Genomic DNA, 22,150 nt, shown 5'->3' with positions numbered 1-22,150 from the left:
TTCTGTGCCCTCACATCTGTCCCCTGCCCGGCACCCAGTGCGGTCGGTGACACCCAAATGCAGGCTCAGGTGTTGGGGTTTGTGGCAGGTGGCCCAGGGTGCCGGTGCTGGAAGGGGTTTTGTGGATTGTTGCAGAGCTGCCGGCCCCTGGGCGAGGCTGGTGGAGGTGGAGGTGGAGGTGGCCCCAGCACGCGGAGCTGTTGGGGCTGGTGGCTCCTGTGCGTCCTCTGGTGGGAGCGCCCATGTGGCTGAGACTCAGTTCTCCCTCGTCTGAGCCCTTGTGCAGGGTGGGCTGTGCTGGCACCCGGGCTCGATGGAGAGAAATGCCATTAGCAGCCGAATCTGGGGAGCCCGTGGGCCTGGATGCACAGCGAGGCAGGTCCTCGGGGAGGTTGGGGGTCTGCCTCCGACACCCCGAGTGTTTGTCCTGAAGCACCTGTAGCACCAGCTCTTCCCTCCACTTAGCACTCACTTTCGACCTGCGCTTGAGTCTGCGGGGTCACTGGTTTTCAGCGGGTACAGCTTCAGGCAGGATTTTCCTTCCCCAGGTGGTTGTGTAATTCAGTCACGGGTGCAAAGGCAAATAGACCACTCAGGCCCTAGACTGGCCCCTTCATGCTGCCCTTTGGACCTTGTGAGGGTTGGAGGGGGGTGTCCTTTCCTTACCCCCAGAAGTGATGAGTTTCACCTCTCGGTTGTCAGCCTCAGGTGTGACCTTTCCGTACGATCGTTTCCTCTGAGGTTTGAGGATAAAAATAAGTTAGGGAGAAAGGGGTTTTTAATCTTCAGGTAATTAAGACTTAATACAGCAGAAGCTGGAAGAAAAATACTAGGGAAGTAGACATAAAACTACATTTTTTTAAAAGCACCAGGTAATTCAGCATATTCCTAATCCTTTATTATTAGTGTATATAAGATTGTTTATGTGCATAATTAATATATAATCAATTTGAAATATTTTTCAAAGGAGAGGGTTTGAGATGTACAGTAATGGGCAAGAATCATCCATAAACTGTCAGGACCTGAATGGAGTTTGTCACGTGCATGAAATGTTAAATGAGAAGTGTTGCTATTTTATTCACCAGTTCAGTCAGTGAGTGACTTGATCAGCCAGTGCTAAAGCCCATGTGAGCTGGGTGCTGGCCAGACTCGGAGAATTCAGATGTTACTCTTCAGCTCTTTACCTTTGTTTAAGGAGTTTAGTTCCTTCCCCATGGGCTGGGAATCTTCAAGGGGGTGGCCTTGCAGACTTCTCTCGTTTCCTCTTTTTTGCAGTCTCTCTTTTCAGCAAGCAAACTACCTTAAGCCATTTCAAGATAATGAGCATTAAGTATGCTGATTTTTCTGCTTCGTCTCATTTGGATCTCGCTGTTGTGTTTGTTAAAATGTAATGTTCTACCAGGGTAGTTTCTTTCTTCTTTTTACACTTTCTGGTGGAAAGTGCCTTGAAATAAATAAAATGTGAGAATATTCTGGTACTCCGTGTTCCTGATGTTGTGAAGTCACATGAGGAATGACCCCTAGTCTGGATTCTTCCAAAGGGATTATCGCAAAGCAAATGAGAGCTAACGTGTTTTGCCATTTGAATTAAGTTTTCCAGTTTCTAGAAAAGGCAGCTGTTGGTTGGGACTGGTCCTGGCGTGGACTGAGATGCCGGGAGCGAGCCTGGGGGTCGCAGGGCTGGCTCCACCGTCCAGCCAAGACGCCCTCTGAAGACAGACATGCAGAGAAGACGTGCAGAGGGCAGCTCTTCTAAAGCAGTGTGATGTCTGTACTTTCCCACTTCTCTCTACTGTTTGTTTGGGGGAGCGTGGCAGAACCAGGAGTTTCAGAGAGAATCGTACACATTCTGTGTTAAAAGACACTGCCGTCCTCCGGATAACGGGGCAGGACTCCTTTCTGGGTGACCATTGCCAAGTCTCAGTCTGAACAAAAGACCAGATTAAAGGCAGGTGTGGTGACTGCAGGCTGGGCTGCCCGTCCCCAGCCCCTGGACACCAAGCGTGTTGTTCCTGACGACGGGTATGTTTCCATTTCAGAAATACGTACTGCTCTTTTGGATTTACAGTCAGTTGTACTGTTGGCAGCAGTCGCGTGAGAGCCTGTGTAAAACAGTCACCCGCCCTAGCATTTGGTGCCTCTCTGATTCTGTCGTTCCAGGCGATTCCCGGGGCGCATGCGTGCAGCGCCCACAACATCTGAAAAATGCAGAATAGGTTGCCTTTGCTGCCTGTTCTTAATTTCATAGTAAAAGTTTGCACATTTTTCTCAGAGTGTTCGTCTGAAAGCTCTTCCCCCCGCCCCACCGCTGACAACGTTCTAATGAGAACAAAGAATTCCGTGCCACACTAACACGTTTGTATGTAGAGCTGGAAGGGTGGGGGAACTTTGGTTCCCGTGCGTCCGTGCTTTGCTGTGGCTCCATCACGACTCTGAAGCCTGCCGTCTGCTCTTCTGCACCGGCACCTCGTTTCAGTTTTGTGAAGGAGATGGAGCTAGTCGGCTCCATGCCCACCGTATGACTTTCAGCTGAATTGGAACATTCTAAGTAATTGTTTTGTGACGTATGAAACTTCCAAACCTTCAAAGAAAAAGGGCTGCTCCAACAAGCCTGGGGCCGCCGCTGTGGTGCCCGTGCCGGCGTCCAGCGGGGCGGGTTCCCGAGCACCCTCTGTGGAAGGCCAGTACGGGACCCTGGACGCAGCTGGAGGGCGATGGGTGGGGTGCAGAGTGCGGCCCCGTGCCTGGCAACGCGCAGGGGTGTCGGCGCTCGTGGTGATGGGGACAGGAAAGGAGGGCCCTCCCCCGTCGCTGACCCACGGCAGGGACCTCTCCCGCCTCACAGGGGCGGCCAGGTGGCCCTTGCCGATGCCCCCGAGCCCTTGGCTTTGTGCTCACCTCCCCCAGGGTGCTCAGTAGGGGCTGGTCCTGGCACGGGGCCCGCCCGCCCTGGAGGCTGTGCCTCAACACTGAGATGCCGTCGAGGCTCTCCCTTCCTTGTGGTGGTTTACCTATGTAGACGTCGGGTACGGGGTTCAAGTGGGCCTTTGGCGTGAGTCGCTGGGGCGGGTGGAGCGTCCTGAGTGGCTTTGCCTTTGCGGGATGCCGGCCACAGCTCTGTGGTGAGCAGACGGGCCCAGCCCCAGTGGTGGGGGGGGGGGAGGGGTGGTCTGGGGTCACTGACCACGGTAACCCTGCGCTGACAGCAGGGAGGTGTTTCCCATTGTGGGGATGGGGAGGGGTTAAATAGGAACACGGGGCTCAGGTTGTCTGCGGTTTGGAAGCCTCCCTGCTGGAAGGCCAGGTTCACGGTCGCATCCAACCGAGGCACAGAAGGAAGTCTACCGGGCTCGCTTACCCCCAGCTCTGACCAAGCGGAGCAACGCCTGGAGGTGAGCAGATTTTGCCCACGTGAACCCTTCTGAGCAGCTGCGTTCTCTCCGTGTCAGATGCCCATGGAGCAGCAGACTCACTGCAGCACAAGGCTGAGACCCCAACGCGCCCCTGGAGCTGGGGGTGGGATGCGCCTGGCTGCCGGGACCCCAAGGCGCTCCGCGTGTTTGGGCTGCACGTAAACTTAGTCACCAGAGAGGACGGAGGGACGTCTCCTCCTCCGGTCGTGGCTCCCGCTCTCCGCAGACTCGGCCGCGGGCCCTGTCACATGAGGTTTTCTCTCCCACAGGTCATGGTGTCTCACAATCACACTAATTTTACCAGCTGGCTTCCGCAAGTGAAGCCAGCCCAGCCGTCACGGAGGATGCCACGCCGGGGCTGGAGGGGCGGGAAGGGAGGTGGTGGGTGGTCAGCCGGAAGCCTGGAAGGCCGTTGACCACCCTGACCAGGGTGAGGGGACGGGGCGCTGGCCCCTTCTTGGCCACAGACTCGTGGGACTGGTGAGTCCTTAATCTCCGGGTGTTCTGTTGTATCCAGAGTGTAAAACAGAAGTGTTGAACACCAGTGTTTGTGAGGTTCAAATAATGACCTCACCAGCACTTTGTCCTCACTTCCTGTCTCCCCCTCCTCGGCCCGGCTGGGCTGCCTGCGGTCCTGGAGCTGGCCCTGGGCCTCCGCCCGCCCCGCCCACGTGGCCTCCTCCTTCCCTGTTCTCAGACTTGACTTGTATGCCTTTCTGGGGGCTCCTCTCCGCCCGTCCCACGGCAGAAGCCACCCTTCCCTGCCCCACTTGGTCTCCTTTTTGTGTTTCGTCTACACGCCCTGGAACATCAGCTCCAGAAGGAGAGGGACTTTGGGTAGGCAAATGACAAATGCCCTCACAGTGTGGCTCCTCGGGCAGTGGGTGAGAGTGAGCTGCCAGGAGGAGGCTGGGGCACTGTCGTAGCTGAGCTGAACGACGATTCTCACCCTCTTCCGAGTCGTGGGCTCTTTGGGGGAACGCGCCTCGCTCCAGCACCATCCTGCTGCCCCGTCGAGCGTCGTATGGGCGGAAGAACAGCAGTTTGTTCGGCAAGCGTACATGGAGCCGGCTGGGGTAGACCCAGGCCCGCGGTGTAGGTTCGGAGGGCTCCCTCCTGGGGGGATGTGGCCACGTTCGCCAGGCTGCCGTGTGTGTGGAGGATGGATTGAGGGGGTAGCGGGAGGAGGGGGCGTTGCAGGGTGAAGAGGGGCAGCTGGCGGAAGCAGAATCGCCCAGAAATCCACCTGCTTCCTATGTGTCCCAACCGTCACAGCGCTGGCTGTGTGCGGCATGTGGGCGTGAAGCCTTCTGAGGTCAGGTGGAGCCCTGAGACTGATGATCCACAGGACTCAGCGTGGGGCCCGGCACGTGTCCGTACTCCGGAACACTCAGCACCCCACCCCGCCCCCCGCGAGCGCTGGGCTGCCCGGGGTTCACAGGCTGGTCCAGGGTCACAGGGCTGGAGCCCACCTTCAAAGATCCATTTAAAAAATTGGTTCCCCTTGAGTCTTGCTGTCCTTGCACAGGTGAGACGACCCCGAGCTGTCACCTGATGCGTAGGCAGCCCTGCGAGGTGAGGACCACCCCACCGCACCTCCATTTGTGGATGTGCGCGCAGGCTGCCCTGCCAGCAACGTGTCCGGGCCGGGATCACGCCGGCTCAGCCCCTCCAAAGCCCCATCCTTCCTGCCGCCTGCAAGGGGAAGTGCCCGCGCCATCCCGAACTTCCGCGACCGGCAGCGAGGAGGCCCCGGGGCGCGAGGGTGTGACCCACCCGCCCGCAGGAGCGCCAGGTCTGGCCTTTCCGACGGAGTGAGCGGGGCGGAGGCCCAAGTTGCGCGCCCCGCCCCACCCGCCGCGGTGGCCGTCCGGGGGCGACACGTCCTGGGAGTACGCCGGACGGAAGCGCCGCTGGGACTGACACGTGGACTTGGGCGGCGCTGCCCGGTGGGTCGGCCGGGCGGGAGCGGACCCGGACACCCTGTGCCCGCGCCGTCCGCGCCCGATGCAGCCGCCCCCGGACGAGGCCCGCAAGGACGCGGCCGAGGACGCCCAGTGGTCCAGGTGGGGCCTCGCACGGAGCGGGGGGGGGGGGGGGGGGGCGGCGGTCAGGGGAGGGAGCGGGCGTCCTGTGCAGAGACGGTTCCCCGCAGCCCCGTACCTTTGCTCTTCCTGGGGGGCCTTGCACCTCCACGCCTCCCGCCTTCCATCCAGGGCCAGTGCCACCCCCCACCCACCCAGAGCCCCCTGCACTCTCTCCAGGCCACCCCGGTCCTGAGGATGGTGCGCAGTGTCTTGTCCTGGGAGGCCTGCCTGGCTGGGCAGGGTGGCTCCCAGGCACGGCCTCCCCACCCCCCAGGACCGCACCTGTGACCACCCACTGAGTGCCACATGTGCAGGCAGGCAGTGGGCTGGGGGGCGTTGGGGGGGCCACGCCAGCACCTGCAGCAGTTGGCTGAGCCCTGCCGTAGTAGTGTGCCAGAGATGTGACGCCAACAAGGTCCCCACGGGGGTGTCGGTTGTGGGGGAGGAAGAGCCCAGGCAGGCCGCCCTCTTCCTCTGCCGGGTGCAGAAAGCCCTGGGACGGGGATCTGCTCACCAGCATGCCTCACACGGCGACCAGGAATGAGAGGCAAGCCCTCAGAGCAGCCCCCAGGCCGCCCGCGGCTCAGAGCTCCCTCCGGTCCTCCAGTGGACCCCAGGCCTAGAGTCAGGCCCTGCGCTTCCAGGCCCGTCCACCTCCAGCTCCGAGTCCCCGGGGCCTGCCCTGCTGCCTGCGGGACCCGCCTCCCAGAGCTGCTCACAGGAAGGCCTCAGAAGCCAGAAGGCTCCCTTGGGACAGGGCCTGGTGAGGGCGGGAGCCCCAAAGACCAAATCGCAGCACGGGGTCTCCTTGCCAGGTGCCCAGGAGGGCGGCAGGCATGCGGGGCGTGCTCAGCCGGGGAGCGCCCTGCGGCCTGCCTCTGCTCCCTTGCTCTCTCCCTGCCCTGCTCGTTGTCAAAGTGAGGCCCCGCTGACCCAGGTGGCAGGTGGCTCCGCAGCCAGCTGGGCAGAGGGCTGGGACCTCCAAAGAATGTTTTGCAGGGGGCTTCCCTGGTGGCGGTGCAGTGGTTGAGAGTCCGCCTGCCGATGCAGGGGACACGGGTTCGTGCCCTGGTCCGGGAAGATCCCACATGCCGCGGAGTGGCTGGGCCCGTGAGCCATGGCCGCTGAGCCTGCGCGTCCGGAGCCTGTGCTCCGCAACGGGAGAGGCCACAACAGTGAGAGGCCCGCGTACCGAGAAAAAAAAAAAGAATGTTTTGCAAACTTCCCCCTCGGTTATGCTTTAATCTGGATCTGGATCTGGCTGGCTTTGCCTTCACCGCCTCCCTCCCTGCCCAGTTTAGAAAGGAGCACCTGAAGGTGGGGTAGCGGGGGTCCTGGGTGGAGTGGGGCTCAGCGGGAAAAGGTGGTTCGCACCCCCGAGTGGCTAAAGGTGATGAGAATCGTGACAAGGGCGACCGTGGGCAGCTGCCGCCAGGTGGATGACCCCCGAGGCAGGGCCACTCCCCAGGGATGTCCCAGCCGGGAGCCGGCACCCTTGGGCCCGCACGTTCTCTCCGGCGGTTGCCCTCTGCCCCTGCTTGCCCTCTGCCCCCAGCGCCGACACATTTCCCTTTTCTGAATCGAGGGTCCACGTGACCTTGTGTTTGCTCAGCCGTGGGTGCTTCTCATGCACAGGGGCCGTTTGCAGGACGCAGAAGGTTCTAGAAGGTTCACAGGAAGCACCCTGAAGAGGTGGGGGCTCAGCCCGAGGCTCGGGAGTGGGCAGAGTGGGCTGGAGGCAGGCCTTCAGGTCTTTTGTGGCCGATTCTGCCGTGACCTTCCGTGTTCCTAGCAAGCCCGTCGCAGGTCCAGGATTCTGCGTCTGGCGTCCTAATCGGGCCTCCAGCAGCTGGACATGTCTGGGTCACCCCCTCCAGCCAGGCCTCCAGCTGGCCTGTTCTGTGTCCCCAGCAGCTGTGGAGGACATCCCTTTGCCCACCCAGTGGCACTGCCCGCCAGCTCAGGGCTAGGGCTGCGGGGGCCTCCGGGGCCCAGGGAGGAAGCACACAGCACCTGGCCCCCCAGCTCCAGAGGGGGTCCCATGCCAGCGCCTTAAACTCAGAGTGGGCTGGTTGCCTGAAAGCTGACGGGCCCTTCTTGACCTCCCGGGACCACAAGGAGGCAGGGGGCAGCACCGTATTCTTGGTGCCCTGCCAACCTTCCAGAGCAGGTCAGCCTCATCTGGCTTTCCCCTGTTTCTAACTGGACTTCCCATCCAGAGAGCAAACAGAGCCAGGCTCCCGGGGTACCAGCACAGCGCATCCGAGGGAGGGGCAGGTGCCGGGGACGCTGTCCCATCTGCGTGCAGGTGATCCTCCGCCGCTCTGACCACAGAAAGGAATAAAACTTCCTTTTAAAGGCAACTTCAGGCTGTGGCTGTTCGTGGGAAGTTCGAAGCCTTGCTCCCCAGCCCCTGCCGCTCCCCTTGTGCACCAACCGTGCGTGTGTGCTTGCCGAGGACTCGCCTGCAGGGCTGTGTAGGTGGCCCTGGACGGGCGTCGGAGGCCACGGCAGGGCTGGGCTCGTGAGTCCTCTGCTGGCTCCATCCCGGTGGGCCCGGGTAGCCGGCTGGGCTGGTTTTGGTGGGCAGTTTGGACTGTGCCTCCCACTAGGCCTGGGGGATGTTTGCTCAGAGGGAGCGGTGTCCCCGATGGCCTGAAGTGCTGGGCTGGGAAACGAGGGGCAAGAGGGTGGACTGGGGGTGTCATTCCCACGGTTGGAGCCGCGGAGGAGATGGGCCCTGAGCCCCCAGGGGTCGCATGTCACAAACTCAGACATTGAGCCGGTGCCTCCTGGGGGCTCACTGGCCTGGCAGAGCCCCCGCCCCGCCCCCGCCCCGGCCCTCACAGTCTTTGGCTCTGTAAAGGAAACTAGCATCTGGGACCACCAGGCCCCAGGTGAGTCCGCGAGCTGCCCCGTGGGGTTCCGCCCCCTCCCGCCGCCTTAGCGCCTCCAGGGGTGAGGCCACCGAGACCTGCCGCATGCGCTGTGCTACCGTCATCCTCACCGTCTTGGCTTCTGAGTCATTCCAGGCGCACTTTACGAACCAGGAAGGAGGGTGGGGGCGTGATGGCCCCTCCCTCGTCACTGAGGGTCACTGGGCAGTTTCCGAGGCACGGTCCAGCAGCCGGCTCCTGGAACTGCAGAACGGCAGGCTTTCCAGCACGGGATGCTATTTCCCACTGGACTCGTATAGGAAGTTCTAATATAAAAAGCAACTCATCCAAGAGTGCTGCCCGGGAGCCCCCCCCATGGCACCCCTCCGGGCACCCAGAGACCCAGTTTGAAATCCATGGTCCAGCGCACACGGGGAAACGGAGGCACAGGGAAGGGCGGGTTTCCCCGAGTCAGGCCAGGGCCCAGAACGGCACCCAAGTCTCTCCTCCGGGACAGTTGGTCACCACATCAGACCACACACATCACTGAGGGCTGCAGAACACTTTGGACTGTAATTCCCAAACTCCAAACCGGGCGCCGCCCACAAACGCGGCTCTGTCTGGGGACAGCAGGCCGGGCTCATTCACCCCAAACCCCCGAGGGAGGGGCTCGAGCCTGGAGTCAGCTGTCTCCACGAGTGGGATTACCAGATGCTGCAGCCTCCTGGGGGCAACAGCTCCTCAGCCGTGAGGACAGCAGCCGGGACAGCGAGGGCCTCTGCAGGCCTGAGACACGGGGAAGGCTCTCCGACTCACTCCCTGGACTGTGGAAAAGTACACTGATGTGCCAGGGGGAGCGGAGCCGGGGGAGGTGCCCACGGAGGAGGAGGACGCTGGTGCCAGGCCTCTCCCAACCCGCTGGCCAGTCGACAGCTCCTTGTTGGGGCTCCAGGAACTGGTGGGTCACCTTGCTGCTCACTGACCTGAGAAGGATCTGGGCATCAGGGACATGAGCCCATCTTCACCGAGGAAACTGAAGCTCAGGAGGCTGGGCGACGGGCCCCACGTGCCACCACCCACCCCCCGCCCCGGCTGTGACCAGGTCCAGGACAGCAGCTCCTTCCCACCCCGAAACTTTCCCCCAGTGCCAGGGGTCCGGAGTCCACCCTGCCAGGAGGAGGGTGCTGGCCAGAGGGGGTGGGGGGCAGCCCCACCTCGCTGCTGGCCCAGCGGTCTTGCCCCAGAGATAACGGACACGGCCGTCGCACCCACTTATCAGCTTCCTGGTGCGGGTGCTGCCTGCAAGACCCTCAGGGCCTCCGAGGTCTCTCACCCCCGGGAGGCGTGCAGGTGAGGGCTCTGGCCCTCCCAGGGGTGGTCCTGGCGTCACCCTGGACTGTCCCCCAGGAGTCGGCTCACAGCCCGAGCCTGGGTGGGACCCACAGGCAGGGGACCTGCCCGTGTCCGCAGATGGAGTCCAAGCTTCCACTGCCCTGGGCCCCATTGGCTGTTCTTTGCACGTGCCCGGCCAGCGGGGGGGACCCCCAGCCAGGTCCAGACGGGTCCAAAGGGGTTTGGGGAGCGAGGGTGAGACTCCAGTGTCCTGGGTCATCCACCAGGTGAGAGGCACCCTTCCCTCTGTTCTGAGAACTGCCCGTGCAGCTCCTGCCGGCCTCACCCTCCTGGACACCTGTCCAGTGGCCTCCCCAAGGCCTTACAGCACTAATGCCTCAGGCCGCTTTGGGCAGGCCTCTGGGGCCCCGGGCTTGGAGCCCCTGCCCCGTGCCTTCCCCATAGCCTGAACCTATTCCCTTCGTGCGTCTCACACCACCACCCTCCTCCCCACCCAGGGAGAACCCTTGCCCCAGTTGGGCAGGTGAGTCCAGGTGCAGGCAGGACCCCCAAGGCCCCACTGAGACTGCTTCAAGGCCTGTCCACTCTCCCGACCCACCCCCCAGTTGTGGCCCCCACCCTCAGGGGACGTCCCCGCCCTGTGCAAAGACATCGCAAGTCACTAGTGGTGCCCCTCCCCCAGGCCATCCCCCACTGGGCCCCCCCACACCTGCACAAAGAGCACTGAGTCTCCTCTCTCTTTTTTGTTAAAAAAATACCAATCCCCCTCCCCAAACTTTGTTTTTAGGGCAGTTCTAGATTTACAGAGCTACCGCAAAGGCAATACAGACTGCCACACGCTCCACACCAGTGTCCCCCATTCACGTCCTAAGTCAGTGTCCATTTGTCCCCATCAGTGGACTGCCGTGGACAGTACTGCTACCAAAGCCCATGCTGTGCTCGGGTTCTGCACTTTCCCCCGATGTCCCAGGACCCCACCCAGGGTCCCACAGGCACTTGAGTCTCCTGGGCTCCTCCGGGCTCTGGCAGTTTCTGACTTCCTGGTTTGGTGACTGACAGTCGAGGGTGCTGGCCAGGAGCTTTGGGGACTGTATGGACTTGGTCTGGCAACCTTCCCAGGCGGCCAGGGCTGCCTCACTGCTGCCCAGTCTCCTCCCAGGGTCTGCCTGCCCCAAGGTGGTCTGCTGGGCAGACCCAGCTTTCCTGGGGACCCTGCGGGGGCCCATGGTGCTGTGGTTCCCTCCCTTTCTGCTGCGGCTGGGGTCCTCTTCTCCAGCTCATCACCCCCTTGGCCGGTTACCAGCTGTCAGCCTGGCTGCCTTCCTGGGCCCTTGGTCCATGGAAATCGAGAGCCCGGGTCCTAGACAGCAGCACCTCCCCAGCTGCGGCTCTTCAACCTGCCCTGCAACGGCCACCCGGGCGCTCCCACCTCTGCTGCTTGAGGGACCCCGTGCATCATTTCTTGTGTCTGCCCGTTTCTCCCAGGAGTCACCAGACATGAGCAGGTGGACATTTGAGAGGTGGCCGAGGTGCCCCATCCAACAGCCTCTCCTGGGCCTGACCGGGCCCTTCTCTCCTCAGACCCGAGTGCCAGGTGTGGACAGGGACGCTGCTTCTGGGGACATGCCTGCTCTACTGCGCCCGCGTCAGCGTGCCCGTCTGTGCTGCCACCATGAGCCAGGACTTCGGCTGGAACAAGAAAGAGGCCGGTGTCGTGCTCAGCAGCTTCTTCTGGGGCTACTGCCTGACTCAGGTGGTGGGTGGCCACCTGGGGGACCGGTAATCCCTCCCCCCGCTGCAGGGCTTGGGGAGGTGGCTCCTAGGAAGGGAATGGGGGGAGGCCCCACCCACAGCAAGACGGGAGCTGGGAGACCTGAGGGCTGCGCAGGGGTGGGCTGGGGCCGGCGCTCAGCTTGTCTTGGGTGCTTGGTTCCCTGGGGAGCAACCGGCATCCAACGAGGCAGCTCTGGGGCCCATGGGGACAGAGGGACAAGGCTGTACCCTGCGCGCTCAGCCTCGGCCTCCTCTGCAGAGGGGATGTGGCTGCAGTGCCCACCCCAGAGGGCAGCTCCAAGCGACGGAGGGTGCCGGCCCCCTCCCCGGCTTCCTCCACGGTAGGGTCTCCTGGTCCGGCCCGCAGCCCAGCCGCACAGCTCCCCATCACTGCCCTCTTGTCCCCCGTGCAGGATCGGGGGTGAGAAGGTCATCCTGCTGTCGGCTTCCGCCTGGGGCTTCATCACGGCCGCCACGCCGCTGCTCTCCCACCTCGGCAGCGCCCACCTGGCCTTCATGACCTTCTCTCGCATCCTCACGGGCTTGCTCCAAGGTAGGGGGCTGCAGGGGGCTTCCCCCACGCTGCCAGCATCGGACCTCTGGCCCACGTGCCGCAGAGCAAGGGGAGTGTGTGCACGGGTGTGTGTGCACGCATATGTATGTGCATGTGTACCAGTGTGCATGGGCGCGTGTTCAGGTGCGTGCTCATGGGCGTGCACGTGTGTCCTCGTGTGTGCCCCTGCATGTGGTGTGCCTCAAATCAGGGCGGGTGCATCAGTGCTGCAGCGCTGCTGCTGCTGAGGCCACGGGTTCTCCTGCCTGCCAGGTGGACAGCTCGGGCTGTCCCCGCTGGCGGGCTGCCGGCTCTTGGCTTCACTTCCCTGCAGCGGGGTTTGTGCTTCGATGCCGTCGCGCCCAAGGCACTTTCCGTGTCTAGAGTCACTTCACAGTCTGGCTGGCACGTTTTAATGTCACGTGTCCTCCTCTGCCAAAACTTCCGCTCCAGGCATCCAGTGTCAGCCAGGTTGCCACGTGGCACCGTCGGCTCCACCAGCCGCATGGTGGGCACGTGCCCAGTTTCTGTGTTCCGCCAGCTGGAGGCCGCACCCACGCCGGCCGGGCCAGCAGGCTGAGGGGATGCCAGCTTTCCCAAGCCCCCGCTCTTGTTCTTTGGGGATATCACACTTCTGGAGAGGGCCCCCCTCACAGACCCCCAGTGGCCTGGGGGAGCTGGTGGCAGCAGTGCACACCCACCCTCCGGGGAGGGGGACGGCCTTCGGAGCTCCTGCCCTGCACCAGCGCGGCAACTGACAGCATCCGTCCTCTGGACGGGACCCCGTCCTCACCACGCCTCCCCACTTCCCAGAGCTCTGGTAGGGCGTGGGCCTCCAGCCCGTACCCCCAGGACCCCAGATGTAGATCCTGGAATTGGCCTCTGCCTGTTTCCTGATCAGCCCCACCGGGCCGGCCCACATGTGGTCCTGGTGGTCCAGGCAGTCCAGCGCCTGCGCTCCTTTGAATTCACCCCCATGTGCTCCCCACATGGTGTGAGCAGGGGCCCGGGGCCCCAGAGGGAAGGCAGGGACCAAGTCCTGTCCCTACATGCCCTGGCCTCTGAGCTTCCCCAGGTGCTTTTGGAGAAGAGCACAGTGTAACGAGCAAGAGCTGCAGTCGCCAATGCAGTTATTTTTTTTTTAAACTAGATTTTAAAATAATTATAGCTTTACAGGAAGTTGCAGTGAAATGTACACTCCCTCGGGGGAGGTCCCGAGCTCCCTCCCCCACCTCCCTGTGGTGACATCTCACGTAGCTACAGGGCAACGTCACATCCAGGACCTGGCAGTGCAGTTCCACGGGGCCGTTCAGGTCTCACCGATGTACACGCACCGTGTGTGTCAGTGTGTGTGCGTGTGCACTTGTCACTTGTCACCTGTGTGTATGCTTCTGCGTGTTGGTGCCAGGACTCTGGAGCCGTGTGGCTCTGGGAGCTGGCGTGACAGTGGAAGAGCGCCAGCTTGGGCCCAGAAGTCCCCCTGCAGCCGTCCTGGTGGCAGGACCTTGAGCGAACGCCCCGCTCCCCAAGCTGCCTCCTTAGCTGAGTGTTGGGAAAAGCCCAGCCCTGCTGGTCCCTGGGGGTGACAGCGGGAGGAAGGAGACCCAGGCTTGAATCATCACCGAGGGCCCCGCGGAGCTTCCAGGCCCTGTCTCACCCCTCCGCCGGCCACCCCGGCGGGGCCCGCAGGCCAGCTTGGGACACAGCTCTGCGCGGGCCTTTGCCTTCTCTGCCGCCCCAGGAGTTTACTTCCCTGCGCTGACCAGCCTGCTGTCCCAGAAGGTGCGGGAGAGCGAGCGAGCCTTCACCTACAGCACCGTGGGGGCTGGCTCCCAGTTTGGGTAAGTCCCGGCCTGGGGGGCGCCGAGCGGGGGGGGGCGGTGTGGGGAGGCGAAGGGCGTGCGCCTGGCAGAGCGCCTCAGTGTGTCTGGTGGGGACAGGCCACGTGCACAGCTGGTTCAGGGTGATGCAGGTCTGGTGACTCTGTGCTCTGGGAGGCACTTGCCACCCACATCTCCGTGCATGCTCTGTCCCTCTCAGGCCAGCGGCAGATGACCAGAGCTCTGGGGCTCTGGCACATGGGCTGGGGTGTTAAGTTGCCTTCCATCTGTGCTGACAGAACTGGATGGGGTGCCCGTCCCGATGGGGGAGGTGGCCTGCGTTCGCCCCAGACGGTACCCGTCATGGTCCAGATGTGAAAAGTTCAGACCTGTAAGGTCCAGACCTGTGTCCCTCCCCACTGCACCCCCCAGAGCGCCAGACCCTCCGTGGGGCGACCACACTAGGGCTGGAAGGACGTCTTGCTGTCCTATCGGGGCTTCACGACCCCCGGGGTCAGGGCCCTCACGTTACTGCTGCCGAGGTCCAGGCAGAATGCAGAGGGGTAAGGGGTGCCTGCTGGGGGGCTGGGAGCGGCCCAGATAGAAACCCAGGGGGCCTAGTGACATGTGAATTTCAGAGAAGCAATACAAGGACAGGAGAGTTTCATTGTTTATCTGAAATCCTGTCTCACTGGGTGACCTGGGCCTTCCGGGGAGGGGGTGGGGTGCAGGGGAGGTACAGGGAGAGACCGTGTCCACCCCCTCCCCGCAGATGGGGAAATGGAGGCTCAGAGCCGAAGGCATCCCTCCACTGGCCTTGGGGGAAAGCCTTTCTCCTTCTTTCTCCTTTAACTGTCTCCTGGCCAAGCCTCAGCAGGTGGGGGGCAGCTGAGGGGTAGCCTCTGAACAGACAGGCCAGCCTGGGGGAGGGGTGGGCCCCGAGGGCATATTTGGGACAATAGCGTCGGCAGGACCTGGGGAGGCGGCTGGGTTGGGTGGTTGTTTTTGCATTTTGAAATCTTTTTGAAATATCATCCTCTCCGATATGAGCAGCTGAAAACAGCGAGGAGGTTTTATGTTTCAGCGTGTTCTTGTCACCGCTGTCTTCTCGTTGCCTTTTTCATTTTAAAAGGATCCGCACACAGCTGTAGGCCAACTGGGAGGCCTAGTAAGGAGATACTAGGGCAACACAGGACCCCCGTGCCACGTCATGGCTGCCACATCCACGCTGGCCCCCATGGCACCGGGAGTCCCCGGAAAGCTTGCATCTGTCTTAAAAAAATGCACAACATGAGAGTTGTGGGTTAAGTCTGACTTGGGGCAAAATGAGGGCTGCAGCCCGGGAGACAGCATTTCAGAGAAACTGCTCCCAGGAGGTGAGAGGAGGAGCCAGGACATAGAGGAGTTTTGCAACAAAAGGGCAGGTAATGGTCAAAAAATTATTGTTAATTAAAGAAAACCGATCTCTCAAGTGTAGGAATTTAGCGCTTTTCTATGGGAAGATGCAGGAGTCTGGGCTCACTGAAATCATTCCTTTGATGTGCACCTCAGCTCCCTGGGGCCAGTGTCCTGTATTTTCACATCCTGAGTTTCCGCAGGGCTCACCGCAGGGAGTGGCTGCAGTCTGATGGCTGCTGGATGGCAGGTATTCTTTTCAGCCCTGAGTTTCCTCAGGGCTCACGGCTCACGCTGGAGGCCTGCAATCCTTGAGGACTGTGACATCCTTCGTTTGTTGATGTGGCAGGAAATATTCCATTTATAAATATTCCATTTATCACATCCCTAGCAAGCTGCGTGGGGACCAGCCTTCCGGGCAGTTGCCTCACAGGGGATAGAAATGCCCTGTTTTCTAGGGGCTCAATTCACCCGGGGTGGGGGTCTCGGAGATGTCTCCACGCCCCAGTGAAGCGAGGGTCCCAGCCACGCCCCTCCCTGTCGTTCCAGGACGCTGGTGACGGGGGCCGTAGGCTCCCTGCTCCTGGACTGGTACGGCTGGCCGAGCGTCTTCTATTTCTCTGGTGGGCTCACCCTGCTGTGGGTGTGTTACGTGTACAGGTGTCTGCTGGGTGAGAAAGGTACTTGCTGCCGCCCGGGAAGGGCGGGGGCCCTGGCACCTTGTCCCCTCCAGCGAGCGGCCACCGAACCCCCAAGAGCAGGCCAGCTCGGGGGCCCCAGGATCCCCTAGGTAGAGCCTCACAGAAGACGCCCACTCCCTGAGTCTCAGCCAGCTACGGTCAAGTCTGGTGTGAGAGTCGCCGGGTGAACGCAGACGTGCAGGGGGCTGCCCAGCCGGCAGAGGCAGATTGCAGGGGTAGAGGTGGCTCCCGGTGACAGGAGTGGGGCCTGGAGGGTTTGAGGACTCAGGGGACAGATGGCCAACACTACTGTCCACCCTCGAAGGCAGATGCTGCCGCCCCCAGGCTCTGGCGGAGAGGACAGGATGGCCCCCAGGCACAGCCGGGGACCCACGAGCCGCCCCCAGCTTCTGGCCTGTGGGGGCAGAGCCGTCCACCCTCTGTGAATGGCTTTCACGTGGAGATGCCTTGCCCTTCAGATCTCATCCTGGCCTTGGGCGTCCTGGCGCAGGGCCTGCCGGTGTCCAGACACACCAAGGTGCCCTGGAGACAGCTCTTCCGAAAGCCTTCCGTCTGGTGAGCCGGGCTGCTGCGGGGATGGGGTTTGGGGCCCTGGGGACCTCGGCCACAGGGCGAGCGGCCCACGCGGGGCGGCTCCACGCTGGGCTCCACACCCTCAGGCCCCTGGCTGCCCTGGGTGTGGGGAGGGGCTGGGGGGGTGTGCACCCTGAGCCTGGCCCCGCCCCCAGGGCGGCCATCGTCTCCCAGCTCTCGGCGGCCTGCGCCTTCTTCATCCTCCTCTCCTGGCTGCCGACCTTCTTTAAGGAGACCTTCCCCAGCTCCAAGGTGGGTTGGCCGCCCGGCAGCTCTCAGGGTTGGGCGGCGCCGCGAAGCACATGCAGAGGGGCCCTGGGTTCCTTCCGCTGAGCTCTGGCGGTTCTGGCGCCTCTCGGCTCAGCGCCCGCACCTGGGTGCACACAGGAGAGGCCCAGCTGCTGCCCCAGCTGCCTGCCTGTCTGCGGACAGTCCTTCCTGGGGGGCGGGGCACACAGGGGCTGTGATGTGGGCACAGATGTCATCTGCTGGTCAGCCTGGCTGACTGCACCCTGGCCACCCGGCTACGCTCCCAATTCTGGTGACCAGGACCCCCTGGCTGCACACTCTGGGCAGGGTGCGGCCCCCCAGCTCTGCCCCGCCGGGCGTGGGGAGCCATGAGGGAGGTTCTGCCTGCAGGGGGTGATAGCGCTCGAGGGCCCAGCGCTCAGTCAAGGTCGGGGATGACTTAGGATCTCGGAGGCCCAGCCTGTGGGCAGAGAGCCTGGTGGGCAGTGGTGGGTGTGGGCGGCCGCCTGGCCTGTTCGTCCTTTCCCTGTGGTCGGGCACCTGCCCTGGCGGCCTCTGAGGCCCCTGCACCCTCCTCCCTGCAGGGCTGGGTCTTCAACGTGGTGCCCTGGCTGGTGGCCATTCCTGCCAGTCTGTTCAGCGGGCTTCTCTCAGACCGTCTCATCAATCAGGGTGAGCCCTGGGGGAGGGGCCGGGCAGGGAGCCATGCCTGGGCTTTGCCTCACTTTGGGGGGCAGAGACGCACCCCCTCCTGGGGTGCACCTGTAACGATGGGAGGAGGCCACGCCCCCGAGGACCAGGCCGTGAGAGTGGGACCCCTGGCCCTTAGAGTCAGCCAGGTGGGCCCATGGAGCCCGGCTCCCGGCCTGACTCTGCTGATGACTGCCTCCAGCTTGTCACCCCCCAGCCTGTTTCCCCATGAGGGGACATTGGGACACAGTCACACTGCGATGGTGTAATTCCTCCACCCGGGGGCTGGACACAGCCCCCAAGCCTCTTCAGAGGAGGAAAGGGCACCTGGTGAGGTCAGAGGTCTCAGGCCTGAGAGCCGAGTGCACACGCCCCGAGGACACCTGTCCCGCAGACACGCACGCTCCCCACGACCCTGCACTGCACGTCCTTAAATGTCAGTCTTGTCCTAGTTACAGAAGAACCACCCACTCATTGTGGAAAAATTAGAAAATTGGTAGAAGCACAAATAAAGCACTTTGTAACCATAGAGTGGCCTTCCTCAGGTGCGTCTGCCAGGCCTCTGCCTTGGGAACCCTCTAAGTGCACACGCGCTCACACACGTGTGCGCACGGCTCACGGTGGTGCAGGCTGCCCCACCTTGAGCCCAGCCCGGCCCTCCTCTCCCCGCTCCCTCCCCACAGCCATGAGGGTGGGACCCACTCTGGGTGCCGTTGGGGGTGGGACAGCACGGTTGGGCCGACAGGATGTCTCCTGGTCTCCCCGTCTAGGTTACAGGACCATCACTGTGCGGAAGTTCATGCAGGTAGGAGGGTCGTGGGACGGCTCTCTCCCTCCGGACATCCCTGTTGTGCTCCCGGGGCCCCTGACCTAGAAGGTGGCTGGTGTGGCACAGTGGCTGGAGGCCACTGTGGGTCAGTGCTAGGGACTGGCTTGGCTGACCTGAGGCCCTTCCTGGTGCCCATTTTGTGGCCTGGGTCGGCTCACGTCGAATGGGCTACGACCAGCAGGGCCAGATCATTTGTGTAGCCTCGTCCCAGTGGCCTCCAGGCAGGCCCCAGCCCGGGAGGGGTCCCCACCGACCCTCGTTCAGTGTGGCCCAGGAAGGGGCGAGACTCCCACCCCGTCCCCACTCGTCTCTCCCGCAGGTGATGGGCCTCGGCCTGTCCAGCGTTTTTGCCCTGTGTTTGGGCCACACCTCGAGCTTTTGTAAGTCTGTGGTCTTTGCATCAGCCTCCATCGGCCTCCAGACCTTCAACCACAGGTAAGGGCCAGGTACCTCGTCCACCAGAGCCACCCACACTGCCTTTGGGCTCCCGGGTCCTGGGCCCCTGGCTCGGGGCGCACATGGAGGGCAGGCGCATGGCAGGTCCCCACACGTGAGCCACGAGGCAAAGGACGGTCAGGGTATCAGGCCGGCGAGGACCTGGGCCTTTTGGGAAAACAAAACGGGTGCCTGGGGAGGGGCTGGCAGAGGAGATGACGGTCCCCAAGCAGCATCTTTTGAACCCAAGGTGGGGAGCGAGCCCATCGGATCCCATGTCTTGTTCTGTGGGCCTCCCGGTCTGCGCAGCAGCTCAGTGTTTAGTCAGAAAAACTGCACTGACTTGTTTTGGGAATCGGCGCCTCGATGTCGTTTTCCAAATTACCGGGTAGCAAATGAGTGTGAGTCCAAGCAAACTCGCCTCCCTGTCTTGTTTCATCCTGGGAGTGGGTCCCGCGCGTAACCGCTGAGCTGGGGCTGAGCTCCTGGCATGGCCAGCCTCCGGGATCCAGGCGATCCGAGGACCGACCACCGGCTTGGCGGGTGGCGGCCGCCCTGTGGTCACTCGCCCGTGTCCTCTCCTCTTCCCGCAGCGGCATTTCCGTTAATATCCAGGACCTGGCCCCGTCCTGTGCCGGCTTTCTGTTTGGTGAGGACCTCGGCCCCTCGTTGGACAGGAAGTGGCTGCCCCACCCTGCTCACCACCCTCCCCACCCCGCTCACCACCCTCCTGCCCCCCGCTCCCAGGGCCCCCAGGGGCCACCCCCAGGTGGGTGCGCCGTGGGAGGGCCACAGTGGGCCTCCGCTGACCAGTCCTCGTTCTCTCTGTCCTGTTCCAGGTGTGGCCAACACAGCTGGGGCTTTGGCAGGTGAGAAGTGGGCTGGGGTCACCTGCCTGCAGGTTTCAAACCCAGAGTTCCCCGGGGCGCCGCCCCACGCCTGTGTCCTCCCACCTGCTCCACTGCTTCGGCCCTCAGGGTGGGGTGTGGCACCGCTCGGAGGGTCCCCACAGTGTCAGAGCAGTGGCGGGGGGGGGGGAACCCAGACCCCAGAGCTGCCGGGGGGAGCCCAGAGCCGTCTTCCACGGTGCTCCTGCTTCCAATGGCATGTGACCGTCCCCAACCACGTGACCCACAGATGTGAGTGAATCCCCGAGGTCCAGGGTCCCCAGAGGCCGAATGCCTGGGTGACAAGTGATGGGGCTCATGCCCTCAGGCCTCCCCGCCCTCAGCTCCTCTCCAAGCTGTCCTCAAAGGGGTGGGATGGCCTGTCACCCCGCCTGCTTGTCCCCTCTCGAGGGTGCAGGAGTCGTGGGCGTGTGCCTGGGTGGCTACCTCATCGAGACCACGGGCTCCTGGACGTCTGTGTTCAACCTGGTGGCAGCCGTCAGCAGCCTCGGGCTATGCACCTTCCTGGTATTCGGGAAGGCCCAGCGGGTGGACCTGAGCCCCGCCCACGAGGACCTCTAGCCGACAGACCCGCTGTCCCCGAGGACCCAGCGCCATCAGCCTCGGGGACAGCGCTCAGCTTAGAGGCCCCTTGATCCTGGCCCGCAGTGTGAACAGAGGCAGGGTCCTCAGCCCAGCAGGAGGGTGCAGCCCGGTTCCCCCGCCCTTCGGGGTAGCAGTCTCCTTCCGGGTTGGTGGGACCTCACGGAGGGTGAATTAGTATCTTTAGTAGCAGCAGCTTCGTCACAGACACAGTCTGTTCCTCGTAGATCCGTACAAGCCCCACGTGGTCAGCCCGCCCTGGGACCGTGTCACTGTAGGGCAGGGCGCCCCACTAGAGTCTCTCCCCAAAACGTGCTTGGCGCTGTTTCTCAGCTCTTGGGGCCTGATCATGCTCTGTGGTGGGCCGTCCTGTGCACAGCGGGGTGTTTAGCAGCATCCCTGGCCCCCACCCACTAGATGAGCCCCCCCAGTCATGACAGCCAACCCTGTCTCCTGACATCACCAAGTGTCCCCAGGGGACCCGCCCCCTGGCTGAGGACCACAGCTCTAGAAGAAGGCCGGGGAGGGCTGTGGTGTTTCCGTTTCTCCAAGCAGCCAGGCTGAGGCCCTCCTGTTCGATGGGTGGGCAGAAGTGGGGGCTCGAGGCCCTTGTGCATCGTTAGGGACCCTGCCCCCGGCGTCCCCTCCCATGGATTCCCAGGCACTGGCGATGCGTCCTGCTCCCCTGGCGCCTGGCGAGGGCGCGTGGGCACCCGCTCCTGGCCAGGACACGCCCTGGAACCAGCGAACCCACCGGTCCGCGTTGTCTTTCTCCCTCCTTGTTTACAATAGAGGGGCTGGTCGTCTCGCAGATTAATAATAGATTTTGCAAGATGTATATGCAGAGAAAAGAAACTTTGAGAATGTGGAAAAGCACACCAAAGCCTTATTTAAATGATGACTATTAAACTATTTAAAAAGAAGACCATAATGTTATTTAAGGCCCTTCTTCTAAAAAGAATAAACGTGTGTTAAAGGTTTATTTCACTAGTTCGAGGAAACCAGCAAAGTGTTTCAAACAGTCAAAGGAAAATGCCAAGAACAGACATACTGATCCTCCAGGATGCTGACACACATGTGCAAATACAGCCGAGGTGGGATTTCCTTGCTCCCGCTCTGGACAGACCCCGCCTGTGCGTCTGTGTCGGAGCTGCTTGGTGTAGATTCTAGAATCAGACAACTCCTAATTTTCCATGTAAGCAAAGGTTTTCGCCAGCAGTCCCCCCACCTGTGATCAGAAAGAATCTGAAAGAAAGATTCACGATTACAAGGCAAGTCTGGCCTCTGTAGGTTTGGCCTGATTGTTTACGGAGATGCAGCCAGAATGTTAATTTACCATAAAGGCCACGCTGTTTGCTCCACTGGGGATTTTCATGCAAAACCTCGGGTGGATTTCTAGGCTGTGCTGTCCTGAGCTGGGAGCCCTGCCCAGGAGACTCCACACGGCAGGGTGGTTTCCGCAGGACACAGGACACAGGTGTGTCCTCATGCCCGTTTTTAAGTGCAGCGCAGAGATGCTCTGCCTTCACCTTTTTGGGCAACTGTCACCACCGTCATCGCCATGACTTTCTCCTCCCAAACTGGAACTCACCCCTCCCCCTCCCCCAGACCCTGGCGCCCACCATCTGCTTTCTGTCTCTATGAACTTGACCCTTCTAGGGACCTCATGGAAACGTATCAGACGGTATTTGTCCTTTTGTGACTGACTCATTTCGCTAAGCATGGTGTCTTCAAGGTTCGTCCGTGCCGTAGCGTGTGCTGGGATTTCCCTCCTTTGTAAGTCCGTGTCATACTTCATCGTATGGCTGGACCACGAGTTGTTCAGCTCTTCATCCATCGGTGGACACTGGGCTGCTTCCACCTCTCGGCCGCTGTGAGTTCGCTGCTGTGAGCATGGATGTGAGTGACACCTT

General features: G+C 62.1%; 1 protein-coding gene across 1 annotated transcript; it reads left to right on the top strand.

The window, feature by feature from the left end:
* The first annotated feature begins 172 nt into the window (after nucleotides 1-172).
* Nucleotides 173-21,160, top strand: SLC17A9 (solute carrier family 17 member 9). Its single transcript, XM_081257873.1, has 13 exons — nucleotides 173-5,479; nucleotides 11,311-11,508; nucleotides 11,916-12,055; nucleotides 13,797-13,896; nucleotides 15,820-15,950; nucleotides 16,430-16,526; nucleotides 16,700-16,796; nucleotides 17,378-17,465; nucleotides 18,254-18,288; nucleotides 18,632-18,747; nucleotides 19,341-19,396; nucleotides 19,587-19,616; nucleotides 20,053-21,160. Exons 1-13 carry the CDS (start codon nucleotides 5,421-5,423, stop codon nucleotides 20,214-20,216), a joined length of 1,311 nt encoding a protein of 436 aa, XP_081113999.1. The 5' UTR covers nucleotides 173-5,420; the 3' UTR covers nucleotides 20,217-21,160.
* The last annotated feature ends 990 nt before the right edge of the window (nucleotides 21,161-22,150 follow it).

The sequence above is a fragment of the Mesoplodon bidens genome, assembly GCF_964165515.1.
Source record: "Mesoplodon bidens genome assembly, chromosome: 15".
Lineage (NCBI taxonomy): Eukaryota > Metazoa > Chordata > Mammalia > Artiodactyla > Ziphiidae > Mesoplodon > Mesoplodon bidens.
The sequence above is the reverse complement of the archived record's forward strand: the minus strand, read 5'-3'. Positions and strand labels throughout refer to the sequence as shown.